This window comes from Aulonocara stuartgranti (genome assembly GCF_965226115.1).
Source record: "Aulonocara stuartgranti genome assembly, chromosome: 3".
Taxonomy (NCBI): domain Eukaryota; kingdom Metazoa; phylum Chordata; class Actinopteri; order Cichliformes; family Cichlidae; genus Aulonocara; species Aulonocara stuartgranti.
Window position 1 is genome coordinate 53655770 of NC_138941.1, and position 23604 is coordinate 53679373.

At 39.5% G+C, this 23604-nt stretch overlaps 1 protein-coding gene and 1 pseudogene across 2 annotated transcripts; one reads left to right on the forward strand and one right to left on the reverse strand.

Moving 5' to 3' along the window:
- Positions 1-288: 288 nt before the first annotated feature.
- Positions 289-8673, reverse strand: LOC309698450 (protein-glutamine gamma-glutamyltransferase 2-like; annotated as a pseudogene). The gene is made up of 12 exons: positions 8601-8673; positions 6130-6248; positions 5557-5685; positions 5212-5389; positions 4971-5106; positions 4740-4849; positions 4500-4619; positions 3978-4090; positions 1491-1665; positions 1140-1294; positions 773-889; positions 289-439 (listed from the first exon to the last, which is right to left on the reverse strand). The product of its transcript is annotated as a protein-glutamine gamma-glutamyltransferase 2-like (transcript).
- A 1368-nt stretch (positions 8674-10041) lies between these two features.
- LOC309698460 (HLA class II histocompatibility antigen, DP beta 1 chain-like) lies at positions 10042-11247 on the forward strand (the record flags this gene model as incomplete). Its single annotated transcript, XM_082520910.1, has 4 exons — positions 10042-10274; positions 10367-10434; positions 10529-10651; positions 11222-11247. 4 exons carry the CDS (start codon positions 10042-10044, stop codon positions 11245-11247), a joined length of 450 nt encoding a protein of 149 aa, XP_082377036.1.
- Positions 11248-23604: the final 12357 nt, after the last annotated feature.

The following is a 23604-nucleotide window of genomic DNA, read 5'->3' on the forward strand; positions in this document are numbered from 1 at the left end:
AAACACACAGAACTTCTTGCTAGCAACCTCCAGAACTGAGACTCGCGCTGAGAACCTGCCCCGGTCTTTATTTATACTTCAGTGGGTGCTTGTGTGTGTGTGTGCGTGTGTGTGTGTGTGTGTGTGTGTGTGTGCGTGTGTGTGTGTGTGCGTGCGTGCGTGTGGCGTCCTGCTGATCAAAGGGTCATATAACAGCACAAAAGGAACATCCTTGGTCATAAAGAGGGTAGTCTCCCCCTCACCCTAGATGGTTCACCCTAGATAACACAGTGAGGAAGTCCAGCAGCTTCATGGTTTAACGTCAACGATGCAGGAGCTCTTTATGTCTCTGAAGCTGCTGCAGTCGAAGTTGGCAACCACGGTCTTCAGTCCAACTCTGTAGGGAGTCGTGGTAATCTTCATCCTCAGCGTGGCGTTTGGCTCTAACTCTTGCTTGTCACTGTCAATAGAAAAACATTTTTTTTACATAATATTAATAAAATATTTCTATTTTTATTTCACTTCAAGCCTTCTCTCTTTATTTCGTTTTTGACAAGGGTTTTTTTAACCAGTATATTTTTTGAACTGCTGAGATGATGCAACAACATCTTGAATCAATCTTTTTTGTAACTCTCTCAGAAAGAATGCAGATAACTGTGTTTCAAAAAAAGCATCTTTTGGAATATGGAAAAAACATTCAACTATTCATTAACATCACTTTTAGCCAATCACATTGTTCCTTATACCCTGTAATTGTACTGAGTTATATTGTATGTTAAGTCTCAGTACTGACCTTTTTATATAGCCCAATTTAAAAAGGCCACATCCAGTGACAGTCAGGGAGCAGTTTCTCAGCCTCTCACTGAGCGGGTTTTTAAATTTTACGGTTCACATGGACTGGCTCCAAAACCTAAAAGAAACACAGATATAGTACAGCATTAATGTGCAGCAAATTATAGAACAAAGTCCAGAATTTTCTAATATCTCATAGAACCTGTTCATCAACTGAGTTCAGGTGAAGCTTTTTTGACTGTCAAATAACCAATGACAGAGCCAGTTTACTGTATACCATGAACACATACTTTGTTATCAAGTAATGACATTAGACTGGATGTGCTTTCACTTCTTGGTATTACCCACAAAGTTAGGATTTTAATGACCTTCATGGAGATGACAGGTTCTTCCAGGGTGATGTTGGTCTCAGTCTGGTAGTATTCATCACAGTCACTGACCACTGCTGAAACCTTTATACTGTCGCAGTTCACCATATATTTACAGTAAGTTGTGAAGGGGATCAGTAAAGGTATGGTCATATCTGTAGGACACAAGGTGAGAGGCAGGAATGTGAGAACTGATCCAGATATTATCTTGTTCTTTCTAATTTCTTTAATTTCTGAGTCTTGGGGTGGAGTTTGAAATAGCAGCCTCAAATCATAGAAATCTATATTATTTGTTACTTTTTAAAAATAAATTTCAATGCTGAACAAAATTATGAGATAATAACTGCAGACCGTGTCCAAAGAGCAGTGGCAGAGATTGCTGTATTTTCAGGATGTTGCCCGCTGGATTGCCGTTGTAACTCATGGCCTGAGCGTTGACATGGAGAACCGACAGCTTCTTGATTTGATCCTTTCTGCTCAGCTTGAGCCTCAGTTTAATGTCCTGGCCATTTATCGCCTTGGTCTCCTGGTGTTTAAAGAGAAAATAGGACAAAACCATTTTTGACTTTCTTTCTGTCCCTGAAATCAAAATGTTGTCAATTTTTTCAGGTTTTGTTTCAGAAAAAAAAAACGGACAAACAAAAAAACAACATCGTTGTTCCGAACATTTCAAACATTGAATTTTGATTTTAAGCACCACAAGTTGCAAATAAAAAACAAAAAACTGTATCAGGTGAGGCTGAAGTGTGTCCCAGGTATCACAAGCAAGGTACATCATGGAAAGGTCACCAGTCCATCATAGAGTTAAAACAGGCCTCAAGTGACTTTTATTTGCTCATTGGTGTTCAAGATCATCCTTACAGGCCTGTCCAGAAAGCCTCCAGGCTACTAGCTGCTATTCTTAAATAATTTCTCCTGTTCCAATCAGTTACACTGTGTATGATTTAAACACTGGTTTCACATGGGCAAAGAGCAATCACCAACTACTGTCAAAGCTGGCCTAAAATCATTTCCAACATTTTTGGGGTTTTTGACCAAATCAACATATTCGTAACTCATCACCTGCACTATTGGCCAGGTTTGGTTCCCTTTGATATTTTCCACTTCTTGAAAAAAAAACATTAAAAAAATTTAAGGATCCCTGTTAAGACACATTTAATGAGATCCAATGGATCTTGCAGAAGCACAACTACAAGGGGAGACTTTTGCTAAGAGACCAAAAAATAGAAGCCATGCTGGATATGGTACAAAGGTAAACATGGCAGTAAGGACTTTGATTTTTATACACTCAACAAAAATATAAACGCAACACCTTTGTTACTGCTCCCATTCCCCATGGGATGGACGTAGAGACCTAAAATTCATTCCAGATACACAATATAACCATCCCTCCCAAACAGTGGTCACAAATCAGTCCAAATGTGTGGTAGTGGGCACATCTGCCATATTGAGATAATCCATCCCACCTCACAGGTGTGCCACATCAGGATGCTGATCTGACATCATGAGTAGTGCACAGGTGTACCTCAGACTGCCCACAACAAAAGGCCACCCTGGAATGTGCAGTTTTTTGCACTATTGGGGGTCTGGGGACCCAGAACCAGTCAGTATCTGGTGTGACCACCATTTGCCTCATGCAGTGCAACACATCGTCGCATGGAGTCTATCAGATTGTCAATTGTGGCCTGTGGAATGTTGGTCCACTCCACTTCAATGGCTGTGCGAGGATGTTGGATATTCGTGGGAACTGGTACACGCTGTCGTATACGCCGGTCAAGCACATCCCGAACATGCTCAATGGGTGACATGTCCGGTGAGTATGCTGGCCATGCAAGAACTGGGACATTCTCAGCTGCCATCTGCCCTGAACAATATGAACCATGATTCATCCGTGAAGCGCACACCTCTCCAACGTGCCAGACGCCATTGAATGTGAGCATTTGCCCACACAAGTCTGTTACGGCGACGAGCTGGAGTCAGGTCAAGACCCCAATGAGGACGACGGGCATGCAGTTGAGCGTCCCTGAGACGGTTTCTGACAGTTTGTGCAGAAATTGTTTGGTTGTGCAAACCAATTGTTCCAGCAGCTGTCTGGGTGGCTGGTCTCAGACGATCTTGGAGGTGAACCTGCTGGATGTGGAGGTCCTGGGCTGGTGTGGTTACACGAGGTCTGCGGTTGTGAGGCCGGTTGGATGTGCTGCCATATTCTCTGAAACGCCTGTGGAGACGGCTTATGGTTGAGAAATGAACATTCAATGCACGGGCGACAGATCTGGTTGACATTCCTGCTGTCAGCATGCCAATTGCACGCTCCCTCATTGCTTGTGGCATCTGTGGCATTTTGCTGTGAGACAAAACTGCACATTCCAGGGTGGCCTTTTGTTGTGGGCAGTCTGAGGTACACCTGTGCACTACTCATGATGTCAGATCAGCATCCTGATGTGGCACACCTGTGAGGTGGGATGGATTATCTCAATATGGCAGATGTGCCCACTACCACACATTTGGACTGATTTGTGACCACTGTTTGGGAGGGATGGTTATATTGTGTATCTGGAATGAATTTTAGGTCTCTACGTCCATCCCATGGGGAATGGGAGCAGTAACAAAGGTGTTGCGTTTATATTTTTGTTGAGTGTAGGTCCATTCCAGGAAATTGATTGGTTTTTCTAGGCTCATTCCAAGAAGGGGTCTATAAAAACATACACATACCAAATAAAAACACATTTTCTTTAGATAGTGTTATACCTTACTAGAGGTATGTCCTCCAAAGCAGATGCTTTTTATATCATGCTGTAATAACACAAAGTTTTCCCAGCCGTGTATTTTGAGTTTTACCTCTTCAATTTTCATCTGAATTTTCTGGGGTGCCTCTTCTATGTCACATCTATGACCTTCCTTCAAGTTCACGCTGACTGCACGTTTGAAGATGTCTCTCTCTTCTGTGCTCCCTGTAGGGAAATACTCATCAACATAACTCTCAAAGCCTGTAGTAGTCTGGTTAGTTTTTAGGGTATTACTAATGGCTCTTTGATAGTGACTGAGTTAGTTTTGATCTGGCAATTAGTTGTTTGTAGTAAAATTTAATTAGCGACTAGCTTCATCTTGCATCTTGGATGTTCCAAACTAATGGATCATATAATATATGGAGTGAATGTTGGGCTCCTTAATGGTCTTATGTCCTGTAAATTAACAATAACATATAAGAAGCAAAAAAGAGCTGAATGGGTTAATTTTTAGTATTTTGATGTCACCTTAAAATTAAATGAGATAAAATGTAGAAAAACAGATTGTAAAGACAGACTGTACACTATCCATATAGTTCTGTTATAACAAGGTGTATATCTAAAGCATGGGTACAGACCATCCATTTGACAATGTCAGCGTTGACCTCAGCGTAGACAAATGGTACATCATACTTGACGTCTGTGTCACCACGTAGGATAGCGTTGACTGGGGCTGGACCACAGCAGAATACACCTGGAGCAGCAAAAGCAAAGTCTGACTTTACAAATTTAACAAAAACATTTTAAATAATTGTTTGTACTTCTCTTTGGAATCAGTGAATTCATTTCTAAATAAAAACTAAATAGTTTTTACCTTCACTTTCTTCCTGTGGAGTGGGATCCAAGACCTGCCAGCCATCATAAATACCACCTTTCATGAGGTCTGGTCGTTTCATCCATCCCTCCACCCACACATGGAAGTTCCTGCACAAGAAAGATAAACTTTCAAGTTTATATCGCAGACGTTTTTAAATTGCATAATCTAATAGCTCTCTCTATGTTTTCTTTTTGCTTGCACATCTGACTGACTGTCTGAATGTCTTACCAGACACTTTCGGAGGCCTCCTTGCTACGGACTCCATAGTCATTGTAATATTCATCAATAGTGAGGGTATTGTTTGAGTCATGACCAGATTGAAAGTTGGTGATGACACGGCATGGAATACCAAAGAATCGCATCACTGAAATCACAGACAACAAAATGATCAAGTCAAATGACATCTCGGTCTTGCTTAAAGTTCATGGCGACACTGTCCTACACATAAACAACACAGTATTCGCAGTACCTGTACACATTACAGTATCGAACACCCAGCACTGTCTGTACTTAACAGGATTGCAGAGGTTTTGAAACCAGCGCTGAAGGATGCTAACGCTGCTAGTCCAGCAGGTGGGGCTGCATCCATCACTATAGTTTCCGTCCCAGCGTCCCACTAGTACACCTTCATCATCACTGGAGTTGATCTGCAAATCAGAGAAATGTTACAATTGTTACTACAACAAGCATTCAGATCTTTACATTACTTACAGTAAAAAAAAAAAAGAGGTAAGAAAGAAAAAGGAAAGTAAAGAGGTAGCTGGAAAATGAAGCGTTAAATGTAAATTGTAATATACATAAATTTATGTCCTACCATGGCACTGATCACACGGCTAACATAGACGGGGTTACAATGAGCAGAGGTGTCACCAGCTGGGTTTTTTCTGTGTTTGAGGTTGGCATCCAATATCTTGAGACAAATGTCCACCATTTCCTCCTCAAACTGGGTAAGAAGCACAAGTTAGAGCCACAATACCAAGAGAACGGATGGAATTTATTATTTATCTGACTGTAAGCTTAGGGATCTTTGTCATGAATTTGTGACCAGTCAGAAGCTTTTAAAGATAACTTTTAACATGGCATTGTATATCAAATATTGTTCAAGTCCCTCAACTTGATCTGCTAAATGTAATGTTTTTAATTCCCTCTTGCAAGCTAAAAGAATGTCATGGCTGAGGCCATGTGAAGGAGTTATTTTTTTACTTGAGGACCATTGCCTTCCTGTAAACACATCAGGAGAACATTGATTATTTCAGTCTAGTTAATCTTTCTTTATCTTTTTGAAGGCAAATTATAATGTTTTTTGTGACTAAAATGAAATTTTTGAGCAGTCTTCAAAACATTGGCCAAATATGGCAGAATGAGTATGACAGCACTCTGGTTTTACCTGTCCAAAGATCCAGGGCCGTGAACTTAAGCTGTCTGATGTTCCTGTTAAGACAGTTTCCTCTTCATTCATCACATATTCCTGTCTTTCTCCCTCATCAGGAAGATACACCCAGTCACCTGCAGACACATGCAAATATAATGCAAGCATCCTTACAGGGTTCATACACCTTTTTCAGGGTGAAATTCAAGTACTTTTTAAGCACTTTCAAGGTCCCTTTTCAAGCTTTTTTCCAGCACATCTCTTCCCCCCCAAAAGAAAGTGCATGTTTCAATTCGCGTCACCTCAATAAGACCATGTGAAAATTAAAACAAATCATCCTAGGTGATCTTAAACACCTTTGTTCCCCTTTTGTTAAGACAGAAAAACACACCACACAAAAATACTGCAAAAGGACGGTCGCCTTATATACATAGTGTATAAACTCAAAATGCACATTTCACTTAAAAATTAAGATGTGAACAAATCAACTTGTTAGGGATATTGTTGGAAAAAAAACCCCAAAAAGAAATAAATAAGTCTTCTCATCAGATATTGATGCTTCTTTCTTGTGTGAGAAAAAATAGGAGACAGATGTTTGTTTGTTTGTTTTCTAAGTTAATTGCCAATAAAACTGTTTTATTGCTGAAGTCCTAAATGATCACTTTTAAAGTGTTTGTGCCAATAACATCATGTACAGTCAGACAGGCATGGAGAACAGCACTGACTGAGAGGCTTTGAACAGATCACATAGTTCAATTCAACATATAAGACTTTAAGAATGCACAAGCATCTACTTAAAATCTATTGAATTTATCATCTGTGATATTATTATGCACAATTCCAATGTATTTTGTTCATCTCCCTTAAATAAACAGGCAGCCTAAAGTATGAAATATTCATATACAAATACACATATAAATGTGTGAACTGTCTCTGTGGCTGATTGTGCCCCACAGGCCTCAGTGTGAGCTTGAAGACATTTATAATGTTTAAGTAGTTTAATGTGTCGGTGCTGACGATAAACACATTTTGAATGAAAGCCAGGGAACTTTGGTAGCACAGAAACAAGTGGCTATTCTTTGTGACCATATGGATCAGTCATATTACCATTATTTCACCCAAAGGCACCAAGTTAATACTCAAAAAAGCTGCAGCAATACACACAAATATAAACAGTACTTGGTGACAACTTTGCTTTTAGCCTTTAACCCTCTGGGGTCCAGGGTATAATTGACCGTTTCTGACTACTTTTGATTTGGCCTCTATATTTCACCTTTAAAAACTGTTTATCTTGCCAATCTGTTATTTACTCATTTTGACAAACTGTAAATATGTAAATATTGTGCTTAAAACATGAGTAGAAAGTGATATTTTTGACTGTAAAAACCACAAGCATGTTTAACGAATCATTTTCATAACTTGAAATGCAAATAGAAATTGTACATTTTAAAAAATATGCACAAGTTTTGCAAACAACAAAGTTATATGGTACTATTTACCTAAAAATGCAGCCAAGGCTCAGACGTTTTTTATATAACCATTTAAAACTATTTACAGAACAATACGGTGCTCTGCATCAAATAAGAAGGCACACAAATTATTTATGTAACTCCAAAAAATAGTTTGTGTCCACTGTAACACAGATGAGAACAGCACAGGGATAATCCTGCAGGTCTGACAGCAGGTGTGTCACTCAGCGTTTGCACTGCAATCTGCCTTTGGTGGCTTTTTTGCAGCAAGTGTGATGTTCACTAGTAGAACTGACACACAAAACAAAACAACGACTACACCACACACTAACTACACAAGACAACACACTAACTTGAGACTCCAAACACGGTACACGTCACAAATCTCTCACGTATCAAAAGTCTCTCTCTCTTTCGCTCACTCGCTCTCGCTCACTCCTAAACTGCCCCCCTCTTCCCAAACAACCAGATGCCACATGTTGCCATATCATTTTTTGATTGGTCCACACGGTACATTTTTCCACCAATAGGGAACGAGTGTTTTTTTCTTTTTCTTTTTTCACTCACAATCAAAGCATGTTTGCTAGCGCTCTCCTTAGGAAACGCCGTTTTAACCGTTTCTTCCCAGAGTAAACGCCACTGTTTTATTCAGAAAAAAAACATCGGTTTTACGTGGCCTATCAACACAATTTAAAACCTGGTACATAGTTTGAAATCCGCACGTTCGACCCAAGTTGAAATGGGTCCGTCAAACACAGAGGGTTAATCAGAAAGCCTAAGTTGGCTAGTTATGTATCGGGCTAATGTTTAAAGCTTTCACTTGAGTAAATTAACTCATATTACTGCTAAGTAATGTTAGCTAAGTTCACAGCATATTCCATAATAGCTCTCCCATACTGCATCACACTCAGTGCATTTCAATAATTTCTCCAGCAAGTTTGATAACAAAATAATAATCATAATTTTAAAAAATAGCACGTGTAACGTACACGTACTGGAAAATTATTTACTAGCACTCGCCTATCATGCGACTGGAGAGCGCAAACTCCGCCATTTGTTCCATCAACCACTCATTGGTCGTGTCCAAATTCATGGGCTGCATCCTCCTGAGGACCCGGCCCACGTAGACCGCGGAGGTCGGTAGGCCGGAAGTAAACGGCTGGGGAAATTGGACGGTCTAGCCTTCTGATTAGCGTCACCGCTGTCTCGGAGGAGTTTAATAAACACGGCCGTCTGCTCCTTGCTATCTAAAATATAACAGGACACTGGCGTAAATTCTCGACTGTCTCATACTTCTGTTTAATCAGTTTTCTGTTTGACGTTTAGTCAGCTGTGTAAAAACCAAGGAGGAACCCACCCGGGGGATTAATAAAGTTTTATTTTATCTAATCTAATCTAATAATTTTAATCTCGGCCAAACCGATTTACTCACAAACAAACAAAACACTGAAAAAAGCCCAACAATAAAATTTTTAGGTTGTCTAAGTGACTTATATATTACGTTTAACCCGAGTAGCGAAACTCCGCGGTGATCTGAAAATGATGTGCCAGGACTTGTGCCGTTCTCGGCCGCTTCAGTGACCCTCGAGCTCTCGGCTAGCTATCGAGCTGGTGGGTAGCAGACTCCGAAAACGTCGAAGCACTTTTGCAAATATGCGATATCTTGATAAACCGAGCAGATATTTGATGTTTACGCAGCTACTTTCTCGCCTGAAAATATGTTAAAAGTTTATTTTGTGACCCAGAAAGATTAGTATGAGTAATTTTAAAACTTAGTAGCGGCCGCCATTGTTGGAAACTGGAGTTTGGCTGGGCCGCGCTATGAATTCTGGGATATGGTAGACCACGAAGGACACACCCGACCCATCCTTCAAATTCGGGGAAAAGGAGGACGCATTTGTCGGCTGCATTCGGAGGAGTCTACGAATTTGGACAGCCTTCGTCGCGTTGCTGTGATGTAATCGGTCTACAAATGCGGCCTCAGGAGGATGCAGCCCACGAATTTGGACACGACCTTTAAAACAGCAACCTACAGGTATGTTAGCGCACTCATCCCCGACTGTCCGAGGGAGGGGCGGGATCACACGTTGAAACAGACGGAGGCGCAAGGCAGCCTAGATGGCGAAATTTTTCTTTTACATTTTGCGACTCATTTTATTTCTCTATCTGATAAGAAAACTATTCAACCAGATAGTTATTTGTGGTGAATGAAATACAGTTACACTTTCAAGCACTTTTAAGCACCACATCTGAAATTGAAGCACTTTTCAAACCTTGAAAAGACAACATTAAAATTCAAGCATTGTCAAGGATTTCAAGCACCTGTACGAACCCTGTGATTTGGTATCAGATAATTGTGAAACTGAAATAATTGTGTATTTCTGCCACTGTAAATCTTACTATTAATAAAGCACTTGAAAAAAAAAACCATCACACATATTATTGCCACAATGGTAATATAATGTCTGTGTTGTTTTTAGTTCAGCCCAGTGTAAGAATCAAGTCCAAGACCCCGCTTTCTGGTCAACATCTTGCCATGTTGGTCTACAGCGTCTACGACTTCTTTCCCAATAAGATCAAAGTGAGCTGGCTCAGAGATGGACAGGAAGTCAACTCTGATGTCACTTCGACTGAAGTGATGCCAAATGGTGATTGGTACTACCAGACCCACTCCCACCTGGAGTACAAACCCAGGTGAGTCCACATCAAAGCCGAATTCGGGTCCAGGTCTATATTCAGATCCAGTTCTGTGAGCGGTCTGTGAATCAGTGATGTTTGTCTTGAAGGTCTGGGGAGAAGATCTCCTGTGTGGTGGAGCACGCCAGCCTGAGTGAACCTCTGATCACTGACTGGGGTAAATATATGTCTGTCTGTACACACAAATATGCATCTGACTACTCACCTGTCTGTTCTACTATTGGCCTCTGTCTGTCACCTGTCTGACTCAGAGCCATCCTCGGACAAATCAACATCTGAATCAACGACACTGACTGCCACCGGAGCCTCCATACTGACCCTGGGTCTGATCTTAATTCTGGTTGGATATATTTTCTACAGGTGGAAAGCCCGAGGTCAGACCAGGACTCACACTCACAGACCAGTTAACAGCACTTCATATCAGTCGTGTTAGTAGATTATTTGTGTTCTAAATTCACTTTCATTTAGTTTTAAATCAAGTTTAAGTCCATGTTTATACCACAGTCTAATTTCACTGCTGTGTTCCAATTTGATAGATCCCAGCTATCCCTGTACAAGAGGTCTGGATTGGCTCTCCATCTAAATGGCCTGATTCTGTGCTTTTATTGCATTTGTTAATTCTAATACCAGGTTCGAAGCAAAATTACCAATTAGCAAAATTGCATGTCTATATTACTGAACTCTGTACTTTATCAGCTATCCTTGGATTAGATATTAAGTCCCGTATTTAGAAGGCATCAGATGCTTGAGGCCTCAGGGATCTCCATCTCTTTGACAAACCTGGGGATTTTACACCATTTGAGACAGGTTTTTCAGAGCAAGCAGAGTTCATTCGCTGAAACTGGGATTTTCACCAAATCATTATTGTTAATGTTTTATCCAGAAGTGTTTTCACGATGTGGATACAAGTTTGTTATTGAGTCTGTTCTTCTTGCTTTTTTCAGGTCCTACTCTGTTTTCCAATGAATGAGAAGGAGAAGTCGTCATTCTTACTGGTTGAATACAAAATCAGCTGGTTCGTGTGTTCAACAGACTCGTGAGTTCTATAATGGGCTATTCTGAATCTGATCCATGACTAAACACATTTGTAGATTTTCACTGGATGTCTCCAAACCACAATAAACAGAAACTGTCACCTATGTGTTTATTTACCTGCATCAACACATTAATGTCAAAGAAACCAGTTTACACTACTTTAAACACTGACCGTGTTCTGCACCGGGGAACAGTGTTTGTCTATATCAATTTTTTGTTCATTGTCTCAGAAATCTTTTGCTCAACGATCCAGCGATGAGTAGCAAAGTGCTGCTGTCTTAAGTATGGCTTCAGGATGAGTGGAGATCAGTGTCAGGTATGGAGATTGAACACAGGTGCGTGGGCCAGGGGTGGGAGCCTGTAATGAGCACCGCCCCGGCAGAGGCAAGAGAGAGAGGGAGAGAGAGAGAGAGAGCAGAAAACAAAACATGTTGCCTAACACAGGGTCCATTTGCAAGGCACAGGGACCATGACTAATTTTTAAAAATCATAAATACATTTTTAAAAAGTTATAAATCTGTCCAAAAGTGCAACTAAAAACTGTGGGGGCCAATGACCCAGACTGTGTAGCTTTGGGGGATGTTGATGGTGGTGATGGCTTGGACCAGACAGTGTGAAGGCCTGTGGCTCGGATGGAGCGGGTAAAGTAGCATGAAGTAAATAAGACAGACTCAGATGATTCTCAGGAGGAATTGGCATGCCTTGAGCTCTATACAATACAAGAGAAAGATAAGGAAGCAATATGGCTCACACCAAAAATACAAGAGGTTGAGTTACAAATGGAGTTTGACACTGGGTCTGCCCTCTCACTTATCTCATATGAACACTACAGAGACAAATTCCCTAATCTGAAACTCTAACACACCTTAGTGAAACTGAAAACATAAACCAGTGAAATAATTATTCCTATGGGAAAACTAAAAGTGAAAGTGGAATATAAGAAAATAAATGCAACCTGGAACTTTATGTTCTGAAAAATGGAGATGCGGCTTTCACACCGTCACCTGCAGCGTCACCATCCACAGCTGCCACGCTGCCCTCTGGCTCCGCAGCATCCTCACCTGGTCCAGCCTCTGCCGCCTCTACACCGCTGCCCGATCCAGCTCAGCCTGAACCACCTCGCCTTTGCCGGCCATCTTCCAGGCCTCTAGCTGGACGTCATCGCCGTCGAGGGCGGCCCCCAGCACGGGGTTGCCTCTGTTACCGCCATCTGCCTTCCGCACGGTCGGCCTTTGGATTTCCTCCACAGGTGTCGCTGCCGCTGGTTTTCGCACGGCCGGCCCCCTGAACTGTTCTGTTTTGGATGCCTGTGCTGTTGGCCTCCTGGTCGACCTCCATGAACCTTTTGAACTCTGTTTTGAAACTGTTTCCTGAGTTTTTGATGGTCTTGTTTATTTGTTTCAGATTTGAAAATATAACTAGAAAGCGAAAATTTCTGAAGAAATTTTAAGTGTGCCTGTGCTACTGCCGGATCAGCTGACCGAAGACATCAGGATGTATGCGGTTTGAGCAAAAAACTGTTTTAAGCAGAGAGTCATCAGCTGTTCCTGTACTCAGCTGTTAGGGCCGGTTGCTATAGTTACTCCTGTGAGTGGCAGGAGGGAATGGGACACACACACACACACACACACACACACTGCAGTTGGGGTCAGACAGAGAGATGGGCAAACAGGAATTAAGCTCTGAAACAAATGCTTCCCAAGAGAACAATGTAGGTCCGATCGCAAAAATTCTTTCACCGTGATTGGCAGGAACTTCCAGACTACACCATATTAAATTTTCATGCCTGTAGAGTGTATTATACTGACGTGGTGACAGTGTAAAGACACCATTCGATGTTAAGTTTGAGCTGAAAATTGAGAGCAGTTTTAGAATGGTCGTCTATGGGGGACAGAGAGGGAGGAGGCTGCGCTTTGATGGCATTTGTGAGAAGACCATAAATCTGATCTTAATGAGGAAGACACTGGATGAAAGAAGACAACGATAGCTACTTTTTGATGTATAAATTATAGATGTAGGGCAAACGGTTTGGGTGGGACAGGAAGAGAAAGACAATTTTTTTAAATTATTCTCCACACTCTGGTTTTATGGCAGTTGACAGTGGGGCGAACATTCCGTGAAAATTCCCAATTTTCCTAAAACTTAAATCTTGTGAAACAACCGTAAAAAAGCGCAACATGGGTTTGGTCAATAAAAGTAGGCCTTCAAAGTGGCCTGGGTTGGCGCCTTTTTTCGGGCCCTTCCCCATCAAAATGAATGGGGAAAAATGGGTTTTTTTGGGGGGAATTGACTATGTGCACGTTAGCATATGCTACTCCCTGTGCGGAAACTCCTGTGCGGAGCTTTGTTTCCGGTGTCCTATTCGCGCCTGGTTTACGGTCCAAAACAAGTTAAGCAAATGAATGAATCAAGTGGCGATTTACATTTCTATAGATGTCTTGGGCATTTACCCAATATATCTGTAAATGATGTTCATCGACTTGTCGATATTTTTCTCCCGCGCCTCAGAGCAAAAGAGAAAAGGGATTCAAACTTTATATTTCTCAGCTGTCCCTCGTTTATCGCGGGTGTTATGTTCTAAAAATAACCAGCGATAGGTGAAATCAAGTAACCAATTTTATTTTTTGACGGTGCAAAACGTTTCGTGGACATCGTGGACATACAGTACTGCACTTCAGAGTCACACTGCTAACGATCGATGCAGCGATTCTGTACTGTACAGGAGAGATGTCACGGAGGAGATCGTCTGCAGCGATCATGACGCAGGACACAATGTGACGTAAAAAAAAAGCATGCAAACTTGCACTAAAAAATCCGTGAAACAGCGAGGTGAAAGGTGAACCGCGTTATAGCAAGGGACCGCTGTAATTTTGAAGGTAATTCACAACATACCCTTCGTAAATACTAATGTATAGAAACCCTTACCAGCAATCATTCATTTTTTGTGTGGCTTTTTTCACGGTTTGTTAACATGCTGTGTAGGTGTGTACTTGACTAGCTGATATCGACATAACGGGGAAACATCTGGTTTGACTATTCTTCACCTGTAGTTTGAATGCTGAACATTTGCCTGTTTAAATCATAAGACCAGTCACTATACAGAGATGTGCTTCTGAATGTGGACGATGTGTATCTGCATGCAGTGATGCAGTTCTGCTTGTGTTGAGTGATGTAAACAACTGATCGATCTAAACGCTTTAAACGTCAAAATTGATCATTAGATTTTTTATGACACAACAGCGGTGAGTGTTCCCACCTTCTCCTGTTTGTAACTTAACGCGATCTTTCCGTTTTCGAGTTTTGGACATGATTTTGCAGTATATCTTCGCAGTAGCGATTGACCGCAAAGTAAAGCTACCGGAAATGTACAACCCCACATCCGGTCTCAAACCAGGAAGTTAGCATTTTCTCGTGCACAGGGTCAATTTTGGGAAAACCGTGCGACAAATCCCTACCAAGAGTCATAGCACACCATTCCCGATCGAGCCACACGAAATGGTGTAACATACATGGGGGTCGTCTCAAAGCTATTATTTTATATTATTTATTGTTTATATTTATATAAACAATAAATAATATAAAATAACAAATATAAATTCTAATGGATGTTGCTTAAATAAATAAAGCTGTAAATAATGTTTCTGGAAAAAATACCTGGAAGTTAAAATCACTTCAAATTCTGTGCAAATAAATCTAAACTCTCTGCATCTGAGTGATGAAAACAAGTTGGCAATTTTGATGTGATTAATCCTGCTGCTTCATATTGTAAATGACTTCCTGTTTATAAAATTAGATCTTCAACACTTCTTTAATGAAAAAATAAAACTAACTTTTGAATTACTTTTTTTTAAAGAACACACAAATACAGAAATGAGTTCAGAAGAGTGACACAAAGCTTCTCTTGTTGTTTTCAGCCTGAAGGACGTGTTGGGTTGTGTAGCACTGCTATGTGACAGAACACACCAACGTCTTTGATACTACCTGTTGTTTTAGCTCTCAGGGATTAAAGAGGTCACCCTTTTTATGTACATGGTAGATATAAAGGTAAATTTACATGCAAACAGTAATGCGACCACTGCAGATAGTGAGAAAACGGAGAAGAAAAATTTTAGATTAGAATATGTGACTAAAATGATTTAGTTTATTGTAATGGGAAATTTGTATTATTCTCATGTTAAAGTGTTTAAGTTCTTATGTGCATACTCAGTTGTGACACTGTAATGGAAAATTCCAGTGAACAGTTTTGAACTAGCTGAACTTATTTTGACCTCAACAGCTGAAGAAAACAACTGTTCTTTAATGTTATGACACCTTCTGCTTTGCTATAGAAAAACTTTCAGATGCAGTTGAAATAAGGATTTGCACCATGCGTGTGGGATGTGCAAGATGGTGCAGAGTTAAGATAGGGTGTGATGGAAAGGTCACGCCTCAGTCCCGTGGGCCAAAAGGTGAAGACCTGCACTTGACCTATAAAAAGAGGAACTAACTTTCTAGTTTGAACACGCAGGAAATCGTGTTGTTGTTTTGAGATAAACGGGGCCCTGCTGTACCTCGAGAGCTCAGAGCTCACATGTCATGTCTGTGTTAACTGTCTGTTTACTCTCCCATGGGCATGGTAATAAAGGTTTTGATTATGGCTAACCATGTCTGCAGACTTTTTAATTACAAATTCCACGACAGTATGCATGTGTGTATGCCTGTATCTGCTCCTTAACAGGTGGGCAATCTTGAGGAAACTTACACAAACATCACCAAATATACAGTCCTAACATCTAAGTCAAATTATCCCTCCACCCCCTCCCATGCTATGTTATTGTTCTTTACATGCATGATCTGATGTTCCCGTATTATGGTTGACAGCATTATAATTAACATTTCTGCAGGTTAAAAATTGCAAATGACCACTGATGTTGGAACAGGAAGGGGAGCAGGAAATTGTCCAAAACGTCTCAGTGTGCTGAAGCAATAAGAGCTTTTCTCATTGGAACTAAGAGGTTGACCAGGTGCTTTACAACTCTGCATCCGATGCTTGACATTGCGCTTGGTGACATGAGGCTTGGATGCAGCTGTTCTATGGAAACCCTAAACACTGTTCTTGAGCAAATCTTTAGTCTAATCTGAAGGACTTTTCTCTGAGGAGTTTTCAGTGTTCCTGAAATGTGACGTTCAGCCATCAATAGTTCCCTGTTTTTATAACCAGCTTTTAACTGTTTTTGTCTGCTGAGCTGATTGTGAATGATGAACTCTCACAAACTATTTTATTATTTAAACCAAACAAAACTGCTGCTGATGTCACATTAAAGGAGAGAGAGAGAGAGAGAGAGACCGGATGAAAGAGCTGGCTGAAGAAAACAAGCAACCACCAACTAAAGAAGAGGAGAGAACAGCACCAAGTATTTACTCTGTCTTACATTTGACTTTATCTCTAATTTCTGGAGCTTAAATTTATGTGTTCTTTATCTTTATGTGACCTTTGTTAAAAACATCTTTGAGTGAATTTAAAAGCATTTAAAAGCAGGTCCATCCATATTATTGGTGTTTTAAAGTAAATCATGTTGTACTTGTTACATTGCTTTTGCTTTGTAATGTGACCTGATTCACATAGTTATAAACCTTATGTTAACCGTAGTGTAGTGGAGTGCGAGGAGCAAATCGCAGGATTTTGAAAGCAGGCAGACTGATGTGAACAGAAGAGCTGATAACTGAAGCCAATGACAGGTTTGTACAGATCCAAAACATAAAGGTACAAAAACATGAAGTCATAATTCTTTTTACAAGTAATCAGAAACATGTGTTTATCCCATCTTACATACAAACATACGCAAACAATACAGAAACACAGTGAAGCAAATTATTTGCAAGGTGATCATAAGATCACAAAAATATGCTCAAAAATTTCAAAATGAAATCATTGTTGGAAAAGAAGATAAGCCAGTACATTGGCCAAATTTAAAACAGTTAAAGCTCACAATTATTAGATTTTGATCTTTAACCCTTTAAGACCTACAATAGAACCAAGTCCGCTTATATTATATTTTTACATGCTGTAGTGCCATTGTTGGGAGCATTTCAAGTTGATATACATCAATACAACCATTATAGCCCAAATTTTAATAATATGTCTGCATTAGGTGCATAGTAATTCCATAAATTGCAAAAAAGTGCAATAAACTACAAAAAAATTGAAAATCGTTTTTGTTTTTTTAATATATATTTCTAGTTAGAGAAATTTAAGAGGCTTATCCCTCAAAACTGTAAATACAAAAAAGTTGCACAAAATAGTTTCCTACCACAGGAAATTTATTTTGAGTGTCTTCATAGTTTTATTTTTGAAATACACCAATTTTTATATACTGGAGGAAAAACGAATAAATATTATAATGCAAATTTGCAAAAAATCAGCATATGCATCAAAATAAACTATTTCCAGCAGTGCAATATGAGTCCTAAGCATCCCATAAACGACACAGAAAGTCATAAAGTCAAACATAACTTTTAAAAACACCAGTATAGGCTCATGAGGCCCTGATGGTAAAAAAAACTACATTTCCGCAAAATGACGTCACTTCCGGTTTCAGGCAGGACATGGCGGACATGCGATAGTTCACGCTGATGGACATAGGAAGTGATACAAACAGCTGATCGGATCGGCAAAACGTGTTTTTGGAATAATATGTTTTTGTTGCTGCAAGTGCTTTTTATGCAGTTTTTGCAAAGCTATATGTGGAAGGAAACTGTGACTTAGGACAAGCTGATGGCATAAGATGTAAGTACAACTCCTCCGGTTTCATATGCAAAAAAAATTATTGCGCTAGCTTATGTGGTTGCAGTGCTACCGGGATTTAAAAATAGTTAGGCAAAACGGAGCGTGCCGACCGGTTTTAAAGGGTTAAATACCCCAATTCTTTGATCTTCGGGCTGAAGGAAGAACAACACTATGTGTTTAAATGCTCAATCATGTTGAGATGAAATTATTTGAAGTGCCTCAGCTCTATGCTTTATATTAACTAAAAGGCCATATAACCATTTGGTGTAGTATTAAGTGGACACTGTCCTGGAAAATAAAGGCATTAGACTACATGTCCTTGGGGGATAGAATGCTGTAGACTCTCGCCCACACTTGCCTGGGAAAAAGTAGATAACATGGGACCATCTTCTAGTGGAAAGTTACTGAAACACTGTTGTTTAGACTAGAGTGGGACAGCTTCTTATAAAAACTGTTAGCGTGCATCACCCTTTTGAGATCTGCGGCAACGTGTCATGCAGGATGCGTCTCCCTTCTAGAAGTAATTGTGTAAGAGAATAAAGTGTGAAATGGTCTGCTGAGCAGTGTTTTGTCTTCCATCGGATGCCTATGAGGAATTAAAAGAACACGGTGAAGTGTTGATATTTAGCAGCAGCAGAGAGGCGGTGTGTGTTCCGTCCCAGTGCGTTAGAGCAACTAAATTGGGGGTGTAAATGAGTAAATAAGCTGAGTAAACAAATTGGCTGTTGCGGATAGCGACTGAAAGTGCAAGAGTAAGACTAATTGTTCTGGGCTTGGCTGCCACACTCACAGACGTGAGGGCGAAACCAATGGGAAGGGAGGACTAGGGACTAGGGTGGTGACCTGGGGACTGAGGACATCCTAAAGAACCAGTCAGGGTGTGGGATCCTTGCCACAGTTGACAGCCTGCACGAGAGTGGGCCCAAGCCTTTCCGCCGGCTAGATTCTGTGCGGAGGTGGGCGAGCCCGTTGCAGCGCCTGTAGATTGTGTGTTTGTGTTAATGTGAAAGCGCGAAAGGTTGCGTCTCGATTGAAATCAATTAGTTAAATTCGCCATGGTTAACAGCCTGAATGAGAGTGGGCCCAAGTTCTTTAGCCGGGTAGATTCCAAGTCGAGATTGGTAACCCCGCTGCAGTGTCTTTGACAATGTCTGTGTGTTAAAATTTGCTACAGTTGACAGTCTGCATGACAGTGGGGCTAAGTTCACACAGTGTATGTGGACTGTTCTGCAGGACTTGTGTCCTTCTACAGCGTCTCCTCTGACAAAATGATCCACCTGCACACCTTCAAGACCACCTTCACTGAACCTGTATATGCTGGGTTTAGAGTGAAGCTCGTGACTCCAGTATCCACCTCTGTGCTGACTCAGAATAATGAATGAACTTACTGTGCAAAGAAATATTGTCACATTTGTGATTCACACTTCTTCTCACTTAAATATTGTGAAAGTTAAATAAGTATCAGGTATGATCAGGTATAAAATGTACAGTGTGTCCACATATCAGGTATTCTGTATTATACATTGTACATATATTAGTTTGGTTTGCAGTCCAAAGTTGGTGGATGACACCGATTCTACTGAAAAAAAACGTTTTATTTATTTGTCATTGGCTATGATAGCTATTTTATCTGTTTTATCAGTTTCTACTAATACGATAATATGATAATATATTTAAGTATAATTTCACTACAGTTAACTAGCTTGTAATACTACTGACACAAGTGCAGTTTATGGAGGTTGTAACCTGAAGCTTTGGAGACATCTCTCTTCACTTCATATTAAGTAAAAACAGTCTGAATTATGGATGAACTCCAGTCTGTGTTTTCTCAACTATTCAGAAACAGTTTTACAACCTCAGATTTGGTTTTTATTCTGTGTGAAAAACATAATCTTGAATTGTAACAGAAAAGGGAAGGTGAAGGGGAAAAAAAACCAAGATAAAAACAGTGGGATTTTTTTCTTGTCAACTTGCATATTAAACTAAAACCAAAGAGTGTTTGTTGTCAGCGTATAAGGTGTGTTTAATTCTCACTTGTATTTATGTGTGTAATTAATTTTAAACCTTTGTCAGTTTAAATATTCTACAGCCGAATTTAAAAACAGCTGTTTCTTTTAAATAAATAAAAAAGGACCATTTGTCTGTTACTGTGTTGCACTGTTTATGTAAAAACAACTGAAATAAAACTGTTTATATCTGGATAAACTTAACAGTGTGTACAGAGAATTAAAGGAAACAAATAAATAAACAGACAGCAAGATGTTTTTTAAATGTCTTAGTAAACATTTATACAACAAGTTTATTTATAGGATACAGGTGTGTTATGCTGCAGGTATGAAACATTACATTATAAATTGTCTATACGGTATATGAGGAGAAAAGGCGACAAGCACAAAGACTCGTTCCGACTTTCATTCTGTCAGTTTCTCCTCTCATCACATACAATTGAAACCACTTATTTACATACACTAAAAACGCAAACACATTTTAATCTTTACTATCAAACATCAAATCCGAGAAAATAATTTTTGTATTTGTGAAATGTCAGAATAAAGAGAGGGAAAATTGTTATTTTTATTTTTTTTGTAATACTTTCATTAAAGTCAGAAGTATACATACACTTCCTTAGTATTTGATAGAATTGCCCTGAAATGGTTTCACTTGGGCCAAAAATTTCAGGTATCCTTCAACAAGCTTTCTACAATAGTTTGCTGGAATCTTGGCCCACTCCTCTTGACAGAAGTGATGTAAGTGGGTCAGGTTTGTAGGCCTTCTTGCTTGCATTTATGCTGTCCACAAATTTTCTGTGGGATTTAGATTCAATTCAGTTCAATTCAATTTTATTTATATAGCGCCAAATCACAACAACAGTCGCCTCAAGGTGCTTTATATTGTACAGTAGATCATACAATAATAGATATAGAGAAAACCCCAACAATCATATGACCCCCTATGAGCAAACACTTTGGCAACAGTGTGAAGGAAAAACTTCCTTTAATAAATCTTGTTCATGACCTGTGTAGTATGTTAACACTATTGGAAGTAAAAATAACTTGAACTCCAATTTTGAAAACACAACTTTCTTTGTTTTCTTTCTTTTTTTTAAATTTTTTATAAAGCTCTGACTTGTATTATTAGTATGAGTCTGTGGTCTGGAAGAGAGTCCTGTCTGCAAAACACAGTATATAATGACCAATGTTGGGCAATTAATTATATAGTTACTTCTTCAAAAAAGTAACTCAGTTTGACAAACAACAAAGTTTTTTGCAGCTATTTATTTTTTTAATGTGGCCAAGGCGTTTTTTAAAATAAACATTTCAAACTATTTACAGAACAATCAGCTGTTCTGCATCAAATTTGATGCCACACAAATTATTTGTGCCACTCCAAAAAAAAATTTCTGTCCACTATGAGATAAAGGAGAACAACAGCCTGATACCTGCAGGAGATGTATCACTCCTGTAACACCTGTAACATTCAGCAGTCGCCTCATTGTTCTGACACGCACAACAAAACTACACTACACACTGACTACACGAGATTTGCGCTGAACGTCTCAAATCTCTCACATCTCAAAACACCGCCGTCACTCCTAAAACTTCCCACCGTTTCGACATGGTACTTTTTTCCACCAATAGGAAAGGGTGAGTTTTTTGGTTTTGTTTTTGCTCACAGGCTTTCGAGCGTTTTCCTTATAAAACGCTGTTTTTCCCGTTTCTTCCCGCAGTAAATATAAACAACATATTCAGAATAATAGTATTCAGGAAGAAAACCAAACATTGCAGATATTTTTATCATAACTCTGGTTTTACGCCTATCAACACAATTTAAACAATTTAAAAACTGGCATAAAGTCCACACTTTTTCCCTCAATTGTCCTGTCTGTCCTGCTCACATCAGAATCAGAATCAGAATCAGAATACTTTATTGATCCCTGGGGGAAATTATTGTACACGTTGTCATTAACGTGGCTCCACATCAGCCACGCCGCTTTGCTAGCTAAAACACCGGTGTCGGCACATAAGGACGCTGTCATAGGCTGTCAACAATGTTGATTAGCTGCGTATATACGAATGTGAATGGCATCAATGGCTGGACTATGGGATAAGGTGGCGTCGTTCTAATCCCATCCGGGAGCAGCCAGTCACTGACTGACTAACACTGCAAAACAGAATTATTAACGTATTAATTTTAAATTCAATTCAGGTTAGATTTTTTTTTTTTGGTTGCTGGTCCATATGAGCCAAATACAGCAGGCTGTGTAAAAACTGAAGATGTCAATTGATTAAAATATTTAATAGTTAACTTTAGAGGGTTAGTGCACAACTCGGAGCAATAACACAAAGGTTGCTGGTTAAAGTCCCAGTTGAACTCGTGAGACTCTCTTATTTAAGTTGGATGTTTAAAGGCACTCATTAATTAAATAATAACTCCCCTCAAATGCATTAAGCCTAAAGTAACTAGTCTATTTTGAAAATGTAAGAAGTAGAAAGTACAGATATTTGTTTAAAAATGTAAGGAGTAAAAGTAAAAAGAAAAGAAACTACTTAAGTAAAATACAGATACCTGAAAATTGTACTTAAGTACAATAATGAAGTATATGTACTTTGTTACTTCCCACCTCTGCAAATAACTATGCCAATACATATAAGCATTTATATAACAGGAACACATTAAAGCATAGTGAAGCAAATGATATAGGAGGTGATCCTCGTATCCAGAGCTTTTAGTGAAATCTCAGAAATACGTCCAAAAATATCAACAAAAAACAGGTGTGGAAGAGGAGATAACCTCAGAGAGTAGATGGCCAAAATTAATTTTTACTTTTTAGATTTTGGTCTTTAACAATGAAGAGTGGGTTTGGTCCTGCTGCTTTTGGACTCTTTGTGTTTGGAGGTTGGATCAAAGTTCTCATACCCAACAGGTAACTGAAAATAAAACACCAACAATAAACCTGAGATGCACAACAGATTTTAAATAACCTCACGTAACATCACAGTTTTATGCACTTTGAAGTTTAAAACTAAGAAACACAGTTTTTTTCCCCCAGAGTAATAAACAAACAAAAACAGATGTAACAATATAAAAATCATAAGAAGTTTCAGAGCAGCATACATGTACTGCAGTGTCAGGAAACAGGCCTAAAGGTGCTTTCACACTTTTAGATAAGACACCCTGAAATGTTGATGTTGTGGAATAACCTCAGAAGGGACAGTAAAATACGTTGTATGGTTTTCTACCTAAATAATTATGTAACAGGTTTCTGTCTGGTATAACAATTGTTCGCTTTGTTTTCACTTCCCTATGCTGGTGAAGATGGTGTTATTAAAGAAACTTTCATTTAAGAAACTTTAATAACAGGTAACATCACCTCTTTTCACTACATTTCTCTGAGAAAGTCCCCTCTGACACCATGAATCAACAACACTCACTAAAACCTGCAACAACAGACAGAAAACAAGTGACACAAACTCACCTCCATGTTTGTGTCATTTTCTCTGGTGTTCAGTCCAAAGTTCCTCCTTG